The sequence below is a fragment of the Thunnus thynnus genome, chromosome 2, assembly GCF_963924715.1.
Source record: "Thunnus thynnus chromosome 2, fThuThy2.1, whole genome shotgun sequence".
Taxonomy (NCBI): domain Eukaryota; kingdom Metazoa; phylum Chordata; class Actinopteri; order Scombriformes; family Scombridae; genus Thunnus; species Thunnus thynnus.
In genome coordinates this window covers 21,783,958-21,797,707 of record NC_089518.1, presented here as the reverse complement: position 1 = coordinate 21,797,707, position 13,750 = coordinate 21,783,958, and the positions used below count along the sequence as shown (strand labels likewise).

Below are 13,750 nucleotides of genomic sequence, written 5' to 3'. Positions count from 1 at the left end.
AAAAAAGTTGTAGCACATGGAAAAGAGGAACAGATGGGCCACATAGTTGAAACACAGATTCATACTGCCACCTGCTGAGGACATGATGTAAAACACTTACATCAGTATTCTCATGTATCCCAATTTATGTATTACAATCTCTCCATATTTCAAGATAGAACTGATCATAGTCAGTAAACAGGTTGACCTGTTACTTTCCCCCCACAGATTTTAGTGTTATACAACCTGTCAAGACACTAATAAAAGAAGAAAACATTCACATTATATGGCTGTTCATTCCACAAGCACACACCCAGACACATTTGGACAGTAATAAATGTTTTTTTATGTATATGCCATTTTATGTGTAAAGAATTTGTGTCCTCAGAAAATATTACAGTATCAAAAATAAAAATATTTTTACAACCAAAAATAAATTACAATACCGGATGCGATGAAACACAACACAAAGCACATTATCATGGCTACAAACACTAAACCGTCCAACTCAATATGACACTGAATTCTCACATTTCTATGCGAACGTTTACTGAAAGATCCGTTTTCTGTTCACAGCACTTTTCCCAAAAAGTTTAAATCTTGTTTATAAAAACTAGATCTTTGTAAACACAAGAGACACAGGACGTATTCAATAGCAGAAGATTAACAGTGCTCCCTGTCAAAAAGTGCCAACTTACAAACATTTTAACTGTTAGAAAGCAACATAAGTTTACAGGTCCAGTCATCTTAAATGTGTATAATGTGTCCCTAAAGATATGAATCAGGGTATGAGGTAACAGTCCAATGTGAGTAAAATGTAGTAAACATGAACATGACAGACCCACAACCATTCTGTCTATTACAAGTGCTGTCTCTGCGCAGACTGCACTTGAATGTGAGATATCACATGGTGACCGTCTGCTGACCGTCACTGTACAGGATCCTGGAGTTCTCGTTATGTCGACAGCCCTGATGCTTATCAGGAGCACAGAACTGTAAATGGAGTATTGCTCCACAGGTTTTTCCCTGTAGCTATTGTCATCATCGACTGTTTGAGATTGTAACTCAGCGTTTGTCTCGTCTTTTGTCCATTTCCTTTTGAATCCGGGCCTCTAGAGCTGCCCTCATGGCCGAATCCAATGTGTTCTTCTCTGCGACACGTTCCACCACCTTCTCAGGCTTATCCTCCTTCAGAAACAGAGAGAAAATCAGGATGTGCAAAGAACAAGATGATTAAAATACACATTAGCGCAGTAAGAGTCAGACACATTAGCGGCAGGAGGGATGTGCATTAACCTTGTGCACGAGGAAGGACGTAATGGCACCAGAGTCAGCCTGATAGTCAAGCCAGAAGAGTTCAGTTCCATGGGTCTCCGTCTCTGTACTTGACCCACTCTCGTTCCACTCCTCAGCCTCAGCACCGTTCCCTGGCTCTGAACCATCTAGGAAATGAGCACAGTGGAATAAGAGCACAGAGTGGATCTAATGTAATCGGAAAAAAGCTAACAACAAAGAGCACCAATCTTACGCCTTCGTCGAGGATGGTACACTTGGATGTCGGGTCGACGGGGTCGTCTAGGGATTGTGGTGTGCCTCCGCCGCTGAAGCTCTTTGGCTTGCTTCACTTCTTTATCATAGTCGTCTCTTGAAGTGACAGTGAACCAACACTTTGTTATAGCATGAAAAATATATAATATACAAAGTGCTTTTCAAAAATATACAGTGCATAATATCTGACAGTCTAGCCGAGTTAGTGACACAACATAAAGTAGGTCACCTTCTCCTTGTTTTGCTGTGGTTTGCATAAAGATAACAGAGTTATAATCCTGTTTCCTAAACACAAACAAGCTGTTCTATAACATATATTCAAGTCTAAGCTTCACCTTCATATATGTAAGTACGTTGCAATTGTTCAAATATATTTCAGAAAAGGTTTGTGTAAAAAATTTAATTATAGAATTTCCCTTTATATTTGACGTGCATTTCAGAGACAGAAATGAATATTATTAGCTTTTTGAAATTCTCAAATACAGTACCAGTCAAAGGTTTGGACACACTTTCCCATTCACTTGAATGAAAAAGTGTGTCCAAACCTTTGACTGGCACTGACAAACTGTTGATAGTTACGTTGTGTCAATGGTGAGCCACATTGACTAATATTTTTGTAGAGGTTCTACTTAAATACCGCTGAAGATATGACAAAAAAACTACAATTCAGCAGTAGAAAGTAGAATAGTAGGTGCTTTTAAAAAAAATTGTCCATCAATATATCTCATGGAGGTTCTTCGTCTTAGGCTCTTTGATAGTTACATCTAATAACAGTATGCAAAACTGTTTCTTCCACTAAAATAATACACACTTAAATGTGTTTTATACCTACTGTGTCCCAAACCATGGACAACTCGGGCCTGTGCAACCTTTCTTTCATCTGCTTCACAGCAGATGTCTTAATCAGTATATGCCCTCCTAATTAACTTTACTTCACCATCTGATTAACTTCTAGTTAACATTTGCGGCTGCAGCTGCAGATATAGTGGCTGGATGTCGCGGACCAGCTGTGCTACTATCTTAGCTAACAGTTACTAGCATTAGCTGAGGGAATCACCTAGCAATCTGGTTCCTCCGGATATGGTGCAGGAAGCCGTGGCTCATATCCAAACGGCCACCAGGTTTGTATTTCAGCTCATGCGCTTCATCATCTCTTAAAATGTCCATTTCCACAGATACAGTTTCAACACGGTGACCGTATTTATGAGCTAATCACGCTAACGGGTCACAAGTCCCAGTCAGAGTAACTGTGCACTGACAAAAAGCTACATAGCTAACTAGCTGCTGGTAATTTGTTGTCCAACCGTAACGTTCCCGGAGTTTACAAATCAACCCCCATATACTGTTTATATTTTGTACCATCCCCTCATAATTAGCCTCTGTGCCACAAATGATTCATGAATACCTCGTCAGTCACAGAGAAACTGGGTGATTAATCCTTAATGAAGCTTTCACATAGCAGAGAGAGTTTTTGAATAAATATGAGTCAAACACTCTCTACAAAAATGTGAATCAGTTGCACACAAAAAATGTTTTTAAAAAGTTGAAATATTTCCATTTTTGGTGTATTCTGGGTCACATTAGGAGAAGTCACAACATGTCGGGGTTAAAGAAAAGTTTTTAGGGTGTTTTTATTGCTCTAAAATGTAAAAATTGGCCAAATTTGACCCTGAACAGTAAGTATGGAAGGGGTTAATCATATCTAAAAACAAACATGTTTTTTTCAAAATCGTTAAACACTTACAAAACGCTCTAAAACAAAGTATCAATAAAAATACAAACCATTTAATTAAAATCTATTCTTTATGAATAAAACATAATTTAAGGCTCATTTCCCCCATCGTGCAAAATGAACATTCTGCACAAATAATGAGTAGAAATAATAAACTCCTAATCTACTAAGAGTGACTATAAAAAAAATCAGGTTATACTGTTTCAAAATCACATTGGTACTGGCCAAGGACTGATGTGACCAGGCTGTATTTTTTAACTCCGGGTTAGGTTTTCCTCTGCTGTTAACGACTAGAGACCGCGAGACTTTCGACGCGCTCTGTGCGCGACTCGTTCATTTATCCCAAATAAAGTTGTACCTTTATCTGTTATTTTGACGTCAGGCGCACAAACTTACTGCTGTGATGGTTTCCCTGAAGCGAGAAAGAGACGTTGAGGTGGACGACGATGACAACGAAGACGGAGGTGAGTTTATTTGCTTTATAAACGTCTGTCCTACGTCTGGTTAGCCGGTAGCTAATTTTACTATTGAAAGTGCGTTTGATATTTCCACCGGTTGATCCAGCTTCACACAGGCCAGTCAACAGACACCGCAAATGTGTAGTTTCTAACGGGCTGAAACAAATTCACCGCCCTTCCAGAGCGCTCTGTGTATCAAATCAATCATCTCCTAGCAACATAAATGCTAGGTTTAGCTAGCATACATTCAACTGCTAAAACACAAACTGAATTGACTTTGTTTTCTTTTTTGTTTGATTTCCATGTTTCAGTGGTAACCAAAATACGACGAGGACGTGTAGTAGAAGACCGGAGAAGCCGCCACTGCCCTTATCTTGACACCATAAACAGGCAAGATTTACTTGAATGTGTACAGCTAACGTTAATGCTAAATGCTACTGAGCCCCGACCTCCATTGCTCTGCAGCTCATTCAAGGTTTCTGTCTGTTTATCCACCAGGAGTGTGCTGGACTTTGACTTTGAGAAGCTCTGCTCCATCTCTCTCTCCCACATCAATGTCTATGCCTGCCTCATATGTGGGAAATACTTTCAAGGTAAGAGAATGCAGGGTTGAAACACCTTGTTGTGCTTTGTCTTGACTTCATACATATATATTATAAATCCATGATATTTTTGTCATCCTGTTTTCCATGCTGTGTTTCTGAAATTTGTCTTTCTTGTTCTATTCTGTATACACAAGATCTATTGCATGTTTGTCCATCCTGGGAGATGGATCCCTCCTCTTTTGCTCTTCCTGCAGTTTCTTTTTTTCTTCCTTTTTTTCTCTGTTAAAGGTTTATTTTAGGGAGTTTTTCCCTCCATTTGAATCGAGGCTCTAAGGATGGAGGATGTTGTATTGCTATACAAATTGTAAAGCCCCCTTGAGGCAAATTTGTGATATTGGGCCAATACACTAAAATTGACTTGACTTGACTGTTTCACTGTGTTTCACATGTTTGTCTCCTTCTGTAGGTAGAGGCCTGAAGTCCCATGCTTACACTCACAGTGTACAGTTCACCCATCATGTGTTCCTCAATCTGCACACTCTCAAGTTTTACTGTCTGCCAGACAACTATGAGATCATCGACTCTTCACTAGAGGACATCACGGTGAGCGAAGTGATAGTGTTATAGACTAATGAGTTTACATTCGTCTTTGTGAAGAGGGATATATAAAATGGTGTTTGTGTTGAATTAATGTATTAGTTGTATTATGTAATGTATTAGAGGGTATCATGCACTCAAAATATTGTTATATTTGCAAACAGTACTTTTCTGTCAGTAATTTGTTGACATTTCTCTTTCTGCAGTATGTGCTGAAGCCAACTTTCACCAAGCAGCACATCACCGGCCTTGACAAGCAGGGAAAGCTGTACAGAGCCTACGATGGTACTACTTACCTGCCAGGCATTGTTGGGCTCAACAACATCAAAGCCAATGACTATGCCAATGTGGTGTTACAGGTATAAAGAACTGCATCACTTAGTCATAAACTTTTTAACTAATACAGATTTTTTTTTTCTTCAATTTAATTTTTCCTTGTTTGTTTTCAAGGCTTTTTCCAATGTTCCACCATTGCGAAACTACTTCCTGGAGGAGGAAAACTACAGGGGAATCCGCAGACCACCAGGGGACATCATGTTCCTCTTGGTGCAGAGGTTTGGTGAGCTGATGCGCAAACTTTGGAATCCAAGAAACTTCAAGGCTCACGTGTCTCCCCATGAGATGCTGCAGGCTGTGGTGCTTTGCAGCAAGAAGAACTTCCAAATTACCAAGCAAGGTAAGATTTGTGTTTCCAGACATTAGTGTTGCAGCACGTATTAGAGTTTTGAAGAACAGAGGATTAATTCACAGCAAAAAATGCTGCACTATGGAGAAAGCTGTAGGTTGTGGTGCTGATCGATTGTTCTCTGTTCTGCAGGAGATGCTGTGGACTTCATGACGTGGTTCTTAAATGCTCTGCACGGTGCTCTAGGAGGCACAAAGAAAAAGCCATGTGAGTGGGAAAAGACTAGAAAGGGTTTCATCTGTAATCTAAAAAAGATGCTCATTTGGCACATTAACAGTATGTTTATCTGAGCTGAAGGAAAAAATGGGACATAATTTTATATAAAATGAGAATTACGTATTATTTCTATGTGGCAAAAATAAGTTGGAGATTGAGTCGGCCAAATATTTCTCATTATTTAGTATCATATAAGTGAGAATCAGCCTCTGTCCTCTTCTGTCTTTCTGTCATTACAGCAATCATTACAAAAGCTTTTCAAGGCTCCATGCGGATCTTCTCGAAGAAACTACCACACCCAGATTTAGTGAGTTTCCTGCTTGTGTTTTGAACTCATTAAATGACACATGGAACATGAATCATATTGCTAATAATTAAATCAGATTTATTTATAAATCATGTTAAAATTATTTGATGATAGTGCGTTGGAGACAGTGATTGTTGAGCTGAAAAAAGACTTTTTACTTTCTATATTACTTTATTTTCTGGTCAAAATACGGGGCAAATCAAAGCTGATTTTTGGTGCATTATTTTAACATCCGTTAGTTCAAATTTGAGCTCATTTATGTTTTTTGGAGATTTTTTTTGGGCCATACAGTTTTTTGTTTCATTAAGACACCACAGTTTAAAAGAATTGAACTTTGAAGGTTGTAAAATGAAAAGTGAAGAAAAGTATGTTTTTAAAATTTCCCAGCTCCCAGAGGAGAAAGAGGCGTTGCTCCTGACAGAGGAGTACCAGGAGCAGCTGTCTGAGTCCACTTTCTTGTTCCTGACCCTTGACCTCCCAACAGCCCCACTGTACAAGGATGAGAAGGAGCAGCTTATTATCCCACAAGTCCCTCTCTTCAACATCCTGGGCAAGTTCAACGGCAGCACAGAGAAGGTAACGATTCCTTCACATCGTCTTGTCTTTGATATAATGATGCAAAATAAAAGTGTGAAAAGTTTAACTCTATATCTGGACACACTTCTGTCTCATTTACATTCAGGAATATAAAACCTACAAAGAGAACTTTCTCAAAAGGTTCCAGTTGACCAAACTGCCTCCGTACCTCATCTTTTGCATTAAAAGATTCACGAAGAATAACTTCTTCGTGGAAAAGAACCCGACAATTGTCAACTTCCCCATCACGTAAGTGCTGTTCATATGCTGTAAGACAAAGTACAAAGCCTCAGTATAAATGTGCTCATTCATGTCACTTTGTATTTCTTTCAATAGAAATGTTGACCTCCGTGAGTACTTGACAGAAGAAGCCCAAGTTACAGAGAAGAACACAACTTATGACCTCGTCGCTAACGTGGTGCATGATGGGAAACCTACTGAGGGAGCATACAGAATACATGTCCTGCATCATGTAGGTTACAGACGGATGTTTTTATAATTTCCCTGATTTTTTTTTTTTTTGATGGTATTAATTACACACAACCTAACATTAAATTGTGTTTTTTTTTTTCCCCAAACCAGTGTTAGTAATATGGTTAAAATGATGTCACTGCCTCTTAGTTATAATGTGTCTTTGTGTTTGATCAGGGAACTGGGAAGTGGTATGAGATGCAGGACCTGCAGGTGACGGACATTCTCCCCCAGATGATCACACTGTCAGAAGCCTACATCCAGGCAAGTTCTGCCATTCATTGTGTGTGTGTGTGTGCGCGTGTGTGTGTTGGAAAACATAAATGTTGCAGAGCCGTGTCTCTGTACTTTTCTATGCAACATGAAATGATATAAAACATTCATCACCTTTCATCTGATGGCATTTGAAGCACACTCATATATCTTTCACTTTATAAAGACAGAAGCAGCTTCTGATTATAGCAATTTGTATTTTGGTTGAATTTCACTTATGATGCCCAATAGAAATAGTAGTGATATGAAAAAAACGTCAACACAAATATTACTCTATTAATCTGGCAAGCGAGTCCACTCAGGACATGCTGGTCCCTTTCTCATTGTAGATACATAAAAAAAACAATTTTAAAATCTGCAAAATTTTTATTTTTTACAAAAAGACCTCAATATAACAACTTATAAATGTAAAGATGTTGCATATAAAAGAATAATTGTATAGTTTATTTACCATCACCATCTTTTCTGTTGAAGCTACTGTTTCATTGGTAATTTATGTGCTATTTTAGACACTTTGTACTATGCCAAGAATACATTCAGTGGAGGACTGAATCTTTGCAATTTCTTGGTTAAAAAAATGCCCATGTGTCAGTTAACAACAATGATTATCAGTACAAAGTATCCGTAAAAAGATTCCTAGACTTCAAAATCCTGAATGAAAAAATAATATGAAAAACACCAGAATGCAGTTGTGAATCATGAATTGAACAAGCACTTCTTGTTTCGCCTAGACCTCCATTCATCTCATATTGGTAACAACTGTTTTATTTCTCTTGTAGATCTGGAAAAGACAAGAGAGTGACGATGACACAAACAACCACACGGGGGCGTAAGTGAGGCAGGAATTTTCTGAGTGTGAATGACCAGAAGTGGTGTCGCTATTCTGGAAATGAACCGGGTATTTAAATGATTGAAAATAACAACAGAATCTAAAATGAAGGTGGAAAGAGAGCACCAGGACTTTTTGTTAATAGACACACAAAAAAAGGAAATACATGTAAAGGTCTCCATGTTTTTTTCACTGTTTTATCTTTTTACTATGTGGAAGTTTCTAAATAAACGATCTCCAGGACACGTTTTTGTCTGTGTTGCATTTTCATGTCAAACAAGATAACAGAAGATGCAATTATGTTGAGTAGTCAGTTGTCCAAATAGTCTTTAATTCATACTGGACAGAAAGCTCCAGTGTTTTCCATTTTCACTTTCATTATGACATACATAAACAATTTACAGAATACCACTGTTCACAAAACTGTAACCACTGCAGAAACTGATATTTCAGACTGAATCCCAGCCTCAGTCTTGTGACACATTTCATGCAAACCAGAACATTTATGGCTCATTGATTGACTGCAAACCTACAAGAAGGAGCAACTTCCCTAAAAGTAAAAAAAAAAACAATCAGTGCATTAAACTTGTAAAACATTAAGAGTTGATCAGTTACATAATATATTTGTGAGATAATAAGTAGTTTCCTGATGTGAACATACAGTACAGAATATTCAGAGCTGCATTCAGTTTGGCAGGTTGATTCATTTGTTCTTCTTCCACATGTATTTCGCACAGAAAGCCACGTTCTGAAAATAGGAAAAAAAAAATACAGAAAGCAGATGTGAAACAAATAGTTTCAAGTAGTGATGGGCAGTTTAATGGTTGGTTGGTTAATCTATCGAATGGAACTTATGAGAGGAAAAAATCACTTGTGTGCTTGAATGTGGAAAAAATAGTTTTGATAAACGTTTCTCTAAGACAATTAAAACCTTTTATCCTCACTGCAGAGTGAGCATATTGACTCTTTCATTGCAGACATTTGTATTGATAGTTTATATAATTAAGGTTTTACTTATTCATCACAGACCTAAACATTGAAATCATTATCATCATAGCCTGAAATGTTGGATACAATGAACAGCAGTTAAGTTGGGTGATGCAGCAAATGGCTAAATCAAGATTTACTAGAGAATATTATATATGTTTTACCCTGTAACTGTCAGGTGATGGGATTGACCCGTGCATCACCTTTTTTTTAGCCAAACAAGCAACATGTGACTGAATTTCACTTACACCACATTCCTGAGCAGTTTTTATGTCTCTGCACCAGTAGCTCGGTCCCCAAGTACAACGATTCTTCCCCAGCGGCTCCAACTTCTTTGTGGCAACACACAGATCAGCTCTCTGAAGGACAGACGGGACAAACACTGATGAGAAACTAAACTAGTTTAAAGAATGGCATGTGAATAAGTTGCTACACTGTGTTCATGACTAGTGTTGCATGGACAAAGGCTCATTTCTTTAAAGCGTTATATAATTTGGTAGTATACGGGAAATGTGCTCATTATAGAGTTTTTAAGAAACAACTAAATATGCTAATAGTTAGTTTGACACACAAAAATACACACTGAAAAGTATTTTCTGTCTGTTAAAGAATTAATTTATTAAGAATTTTTGCAAACTAACAACTAGGTATGAACTGAAATATAATGAATTGGCACTGACCAACTAAACCAACACTTTTTTCTTCAGTTTTTTCTTATTTGTACCAAATTACAACACCCTTTCTGTAAAATGTCCTAAACATTAACATTATACTACTTGTAAAATAAAGTGTTACTAAAATAAGTTACTAAGTGCTGTTGCAAATGATGGTAAAACTCCACAAACTACTGGAGACAAGTCCTCCTATGGATTGGTAATACGGTGTGAAGTACACGTGCATATGATTATTTTTTAAAGGAACTTATTCTTACTTCACAAGCATCTGGATGGTCCAGCTGGTTTCCCAAAACCTGCTGCAGCCGGGAGCCATAGATTTTGGTGAAAGCCTCACACTGAAAAGAGCATGAGAATTACTTGGCTACTTCTCAAGCAAAGTGAAATGAGACCTGATTAACAAACTGCTTTACTGAAAACTTTAAGAACAATGAGAGGTCAAATATTCTAATATATAAAAGCATATAGTAATAATAAAAGGACATGTAGGGGGCATTTGACATAATCTGCTGAGAGTTGGTGGGAGCTGAGGGTCAGACCATAGGAATGGCTTTGGGGTGATGAACACACACAGACTGGAGGAAGGAGGATGTTTGAGTTTGGGTGGAGTTGAGACCCAGGTGAAGTCGGCTCAGCACAGCCAGCGTGCGGCACGACTCACAGTCCGAGGGGAGGAACACCTCTGGGAAATCAGCAGAGAGTTAATTTGGTGACAATGAGGAAGAGTGAGGGTCAGCTCTAACCTATAAATGTATTCATTATAAACATGTAACTGACCTGGAACAGGTGTGTCCTTGAACAAACAGATGTGCAGCAGGGTACATATTGTGTGAGGAGCTGCGGACGATAAGAGGAACTCCACTATCTGTGTCCCATATTTGTCTACAAAATCTTCACATTGGTCCTTGTAGCTGTGAGGAACAAGATAGCAGAACTCCTCCATGAGCTTCATTAAAGCATCCTGCAGGACAAGAAAGAAGATGGTGACATATAAATGAAGTGATGCCTGATGAGGGATATGTACCTGAAGCAAGACGAAGTAATATATTTTTAAAAAAATAGTCACCTCAGTCATGTTTTGGGGCAACAGGGTTTCCAGTTTCTTGATAAGAAACAAACACAGGGTGCAGGCTGGGTTGATCTGCTCCTAGAGAGGAGTTAGATGATAAGACGTTTACAGAATTCAAAGGTTGGCAAAAGTTTCACTTCAACTTCTATTTGATCTTCCACTTCTGCTTTCTCATACTAACATGTGCATCGCTGGACGTGCTGAGTGCAGAGATGTCTTCATAGGTGGCATGGTGGGGTAGTTTCAGTGGTTCTTTGTCCTTGTGGGCAGCACAAAGTCCAAAAACCATACAGGTCTCACCTGCTTTCTACAAAAAACATATGATCATAGATTGAAAGCTTTCACTGAAGGCCACAGTGTTCATTATATTTCCATATTGTACATCTAAAAAGAAGCTTACCAGTTGATCAGGTGTTTGCTGCAGGACTTTTGGCAAAAACATCTTCACCTGTAAATCACACTCTGATGCCTGTTCTCTGGGGAGATGCTGGCACAGAGCGTGCAAGGTTTCATACATGGTTTCCTGCAGAAGCACAGACGTTAATGCAATGGCTCAATTTTTATGTTGTTGTAGGAATACTGGGTGTCTGTGTGTACATTAACTACCACGTACAAAGACAGTACATGCAGAAGTAATCAGATATGTCAAAACTGTCTGATTGAAAAATTGTGTCCTTGCCTGTTTCAAATGTAACTTTAAAAACAAGGGGAAAGATATTACATGGATCCCAGCTGCTGGGTGTGATTGTCACAGTTTCCTTTCAGTGTGTCCAGTAAAATAAAATAAAGTGAAGTGAGAGTAAAATGACATTGTGCAGTGAGTCAGTCCCCAACAGCCCCACCTTAGTATCTCTGCTGGAAATCATGTTGCTGGACAGCTGGATGATCTGGCTGCATTCTGAACAGATGTCAAACGTCTAATAAGGTGAAGCCACAAACAGAGAACTGGTCAATTTTTAAAGACATTTGTGTTAAAATGTATATTAAACATAAGCAAGGCTTGTCTGGGTTTTCACTTGCTGTGCAGATTAATAATAAATGGTGTGAACTTTTAAAGAGGAAATGTTTATAACTGAAGCCTGATGACTGTATAGATATCAAGAACAACCCCACTAATAAATAAATGCATCCACTGTTATTATATCTACAATTAACACCATACATGAATATGCAAAAATAATATGTGAGTGAGACTTCTGTAGTTTCCCTGATATGGTTTAGCGTGTATACTGTATGTTGTGTGTTGAAATGTAGTTCCATATGTTGGTATGTTGGTCTTAGAAACATTATAGAGAATCAATCTTACCAGAGATGTCTGTTTGATGAGTGTCAGAGGGTCTATGATGAGCCTGGAGTCTCCTTAAAAGACCCAGACAGAAAAAGATTAGATGAAAAAGACAGTGATATAGAAACAAATGAAGCGACAGATTCATCTCAGCATAGGTTCGAATATATATACGACCGTGTGTGCTCTGATTTTTTTTTAGCAGAGTAAGTTAGCAATAAATCCCACAATAACAACCTGATCTGTCAACAGAATTAATGACGGCTGGTCAGCTGATATTTCCGCAGACATCCGTCAGTGAACCTTCATCTTACCGGGACATAGTGACACCGCGAAGACCAGCAATATGAGCCGTGAAGCGGACATTATGTGAGGGGGAACAGGACGATATGAAGCGCAGATGATCTGTCTATAATAACATCAGTGCCGTTGTTTGGGCTGCACCGGAAATCAAGGTTGACGGCAGAGGTACAGCGCAGGCGCAGTGGAGCAAATAATTTAAACTAGAAAGTTAATGATCAACTAGGTTAGCGTTAAAGTAATATCATATAATATATATAAATATAAAAATAGACAAACCTGTTTTACTACTTGAGGGCTAAACTGGAATATTTTCTGAGATTTTGGTCTTTTCTGTCCTTGCTGCTCAGACCTGGACTTTGTACCATGGTCTAATGTAAACAAAGGCGTATAAATTAATATGTCGTATTTTTTAAAAGTACATAAAAAAAGTTCATAATCATGTTTGACAGTTCAGGAAGGCTTCTGAAGTGACCAGTAGATGGCGGCACAGCAAATGAAATACAGTGCTTGAGCTCATCCAGAGCATATTGAAGTAAAGTAACAATAAAACAACTCTTTGTGTCATATTGGATTCAAGGAAATGTGTAGTAAGGCTGAAAAATAAGAATTACAAAAAAATTAATATAGGATAAAATAAAATAAAAAAATTATATGCATGTAAAAATGAAAAATGTACATGTACCACAATTATAGGCAAACCATACAGTAATATTTTTTATATGCTAAAGTGCAAATATGTGCAGGGCAATGCAAAAGATTCACTGAGAACAATATGCTGTCCCAATAGGCCATCTTGATGTCCTGAGGAAAAAAGGTTTTTTATAGTCTCTCAGTGTTGGACATTTACCTGAGCGAAGAAGTGGGTAATGAGGATCTTTCATAATCCTACCAGCTCTGCTTCTGCACCTTCTGCAGAGTGGGAAGTGTAGATCTGATAGTAGGCTCAGCTGATATGTATTTCTAATATTGTATATTCTGTGATATGCTAATTGCTTTCTGCATTGATTTATCCTCAGTTTTTTTTCAGTTTTATTGTTATACAATATATTGTGTCTGTGCAGTTTCCTATGGATTTGGACCCCCAACTTTGCGCTGCATTTTACATGTGTACTTGCATGAAAAGGCACAGGTGGGGCTCAATTCGACGTCATTATAGGCTTTGAGGTTCTCTTTCGTTAAACATTTGCCCCGATGAAGTTTAAAGGAAAGGTTCCCA

At 38.2% G+C, this 13,750-nt stretch overlaps 3 protein-coding genes across 5 annotated transcripts; 1 reads left to right on the top strand and 2 right to left on the bottom strand.

Moving 5' to 3' along the window:
• Positions 1 to 301: 301 nt before the first annotated feature.
• On the bottom strand, positions 302 to 2,828 carry c2h2orf68 (chromosome 2 C2orf68 homolog). The gene is made up of 4 exons (XM_067610644.1): positions 2,585 to 2,828; positions 1,508 to 1,623; positions 1,276 to 1,421; positions 302 to 1,167 (listed from the first exon to the last, which is right to left on the bottom strand). Exons 1-4 carry the CDS (start codon positions 2,692 to 2,694, stop codon positions 1,045 to 1,047), a joined length of 495 nt encoding a protein of 164 aa, XP_067466745.1. The 5' UTR covers positions 2,695 to 2,828; the 3' UTR covers positions 302 to 1,044.
• Positions 2,512 to 8,461, top strand: usp39 (ubiquitin specific peptidase 39). 2 transcript variants are annotated; one of them, XM_067610606.1, is made up of 14 exons: positions 2,512 to 2,648; positions 3,642 to 3,723; positions 4,029 to 4,107; positions 4,216 to 4,310; positions 4,729 to 4,865; positions 5,066 to 5,218; positions 5,310 to 5,535; positions 5,677 to 5,751; positions 6,000 to 6,067; positions 6,455 to 6,643; positions 6,750 to 6,892; positions 6,980 to 7,115; positions 7,292 to 7,378; positions 8,167 to 8,461. In XM_067610606.1, the coding sequence occupies exons 2-14, from the start codon at positions 3,663 to 3,665 to the stop codon at positions 8,218 to 8,220; spliced, it is 1,503 nt and encodes a 500-aa protein (XP_067466707.1). In that variant the 5' UTR covers positions 2,512 to 2,648; positions 3,642 to 3,662; the 3' UTR covers positions 8,221 to 8,461. The 2 variants fall into 2 exon arrangements, with proteins under 2 accessions (XP_067466707.1, XP_067466699.1); XM_067610598.1 differs by lacking the exon at positions 2,512 to 2,648 and having other exon boundaries at positions 3,537 to 3,723.
• Positions 8,462 to 8,526: 65 nt separating this feature from the next.
• sftpbb (surfactant protein Bb) lies at positions 8,527 to 12,686 on the bottom strand. Of its 2 annotated transcripts, XM_067610632.1 has the most exons (12): positions 12,546 to 12,686; positions 12,253 to 12,305; positions 11,789 to 11,863; positions 11,347 to 11,469; positions 11,128 to 11,253; positions 10,944 to 11,024; positions 10,655 to 10,838; positions 10,417 to 10,559; positions 10,135 to 10,215; positions 9,452 to 9,562; positions 8,878 to 8,964; positions 8,527 to 8,766 (listed from the first exon to the last, which is right to left on the bottom strand). In XM_067610632.1, exons 1-11 carry the CDS (start codon positions 12,595 to 12,597, stop codon positions 8,920 to 8,922), a joined length of 1,074 nt encoding a protein of 357 aa, XP_067466733.1. In that variant the 5' UTR covers positions 12,598 to 12,686; the 3' UTR covers positions 8,527 to 8,766; positions 8,878 to 8,919. The 2 variants fall into 2 exon arrangements, with proteins under 2 accessions (XP_067466733.1, XP_067466727.1); XM_067610626.1 differs by having other exon boundaries at positions 8,527 to 8,964.
• Between the last annotated feature and the right edge of the window lie 1,064 nt (positions 12,687 to 13,750).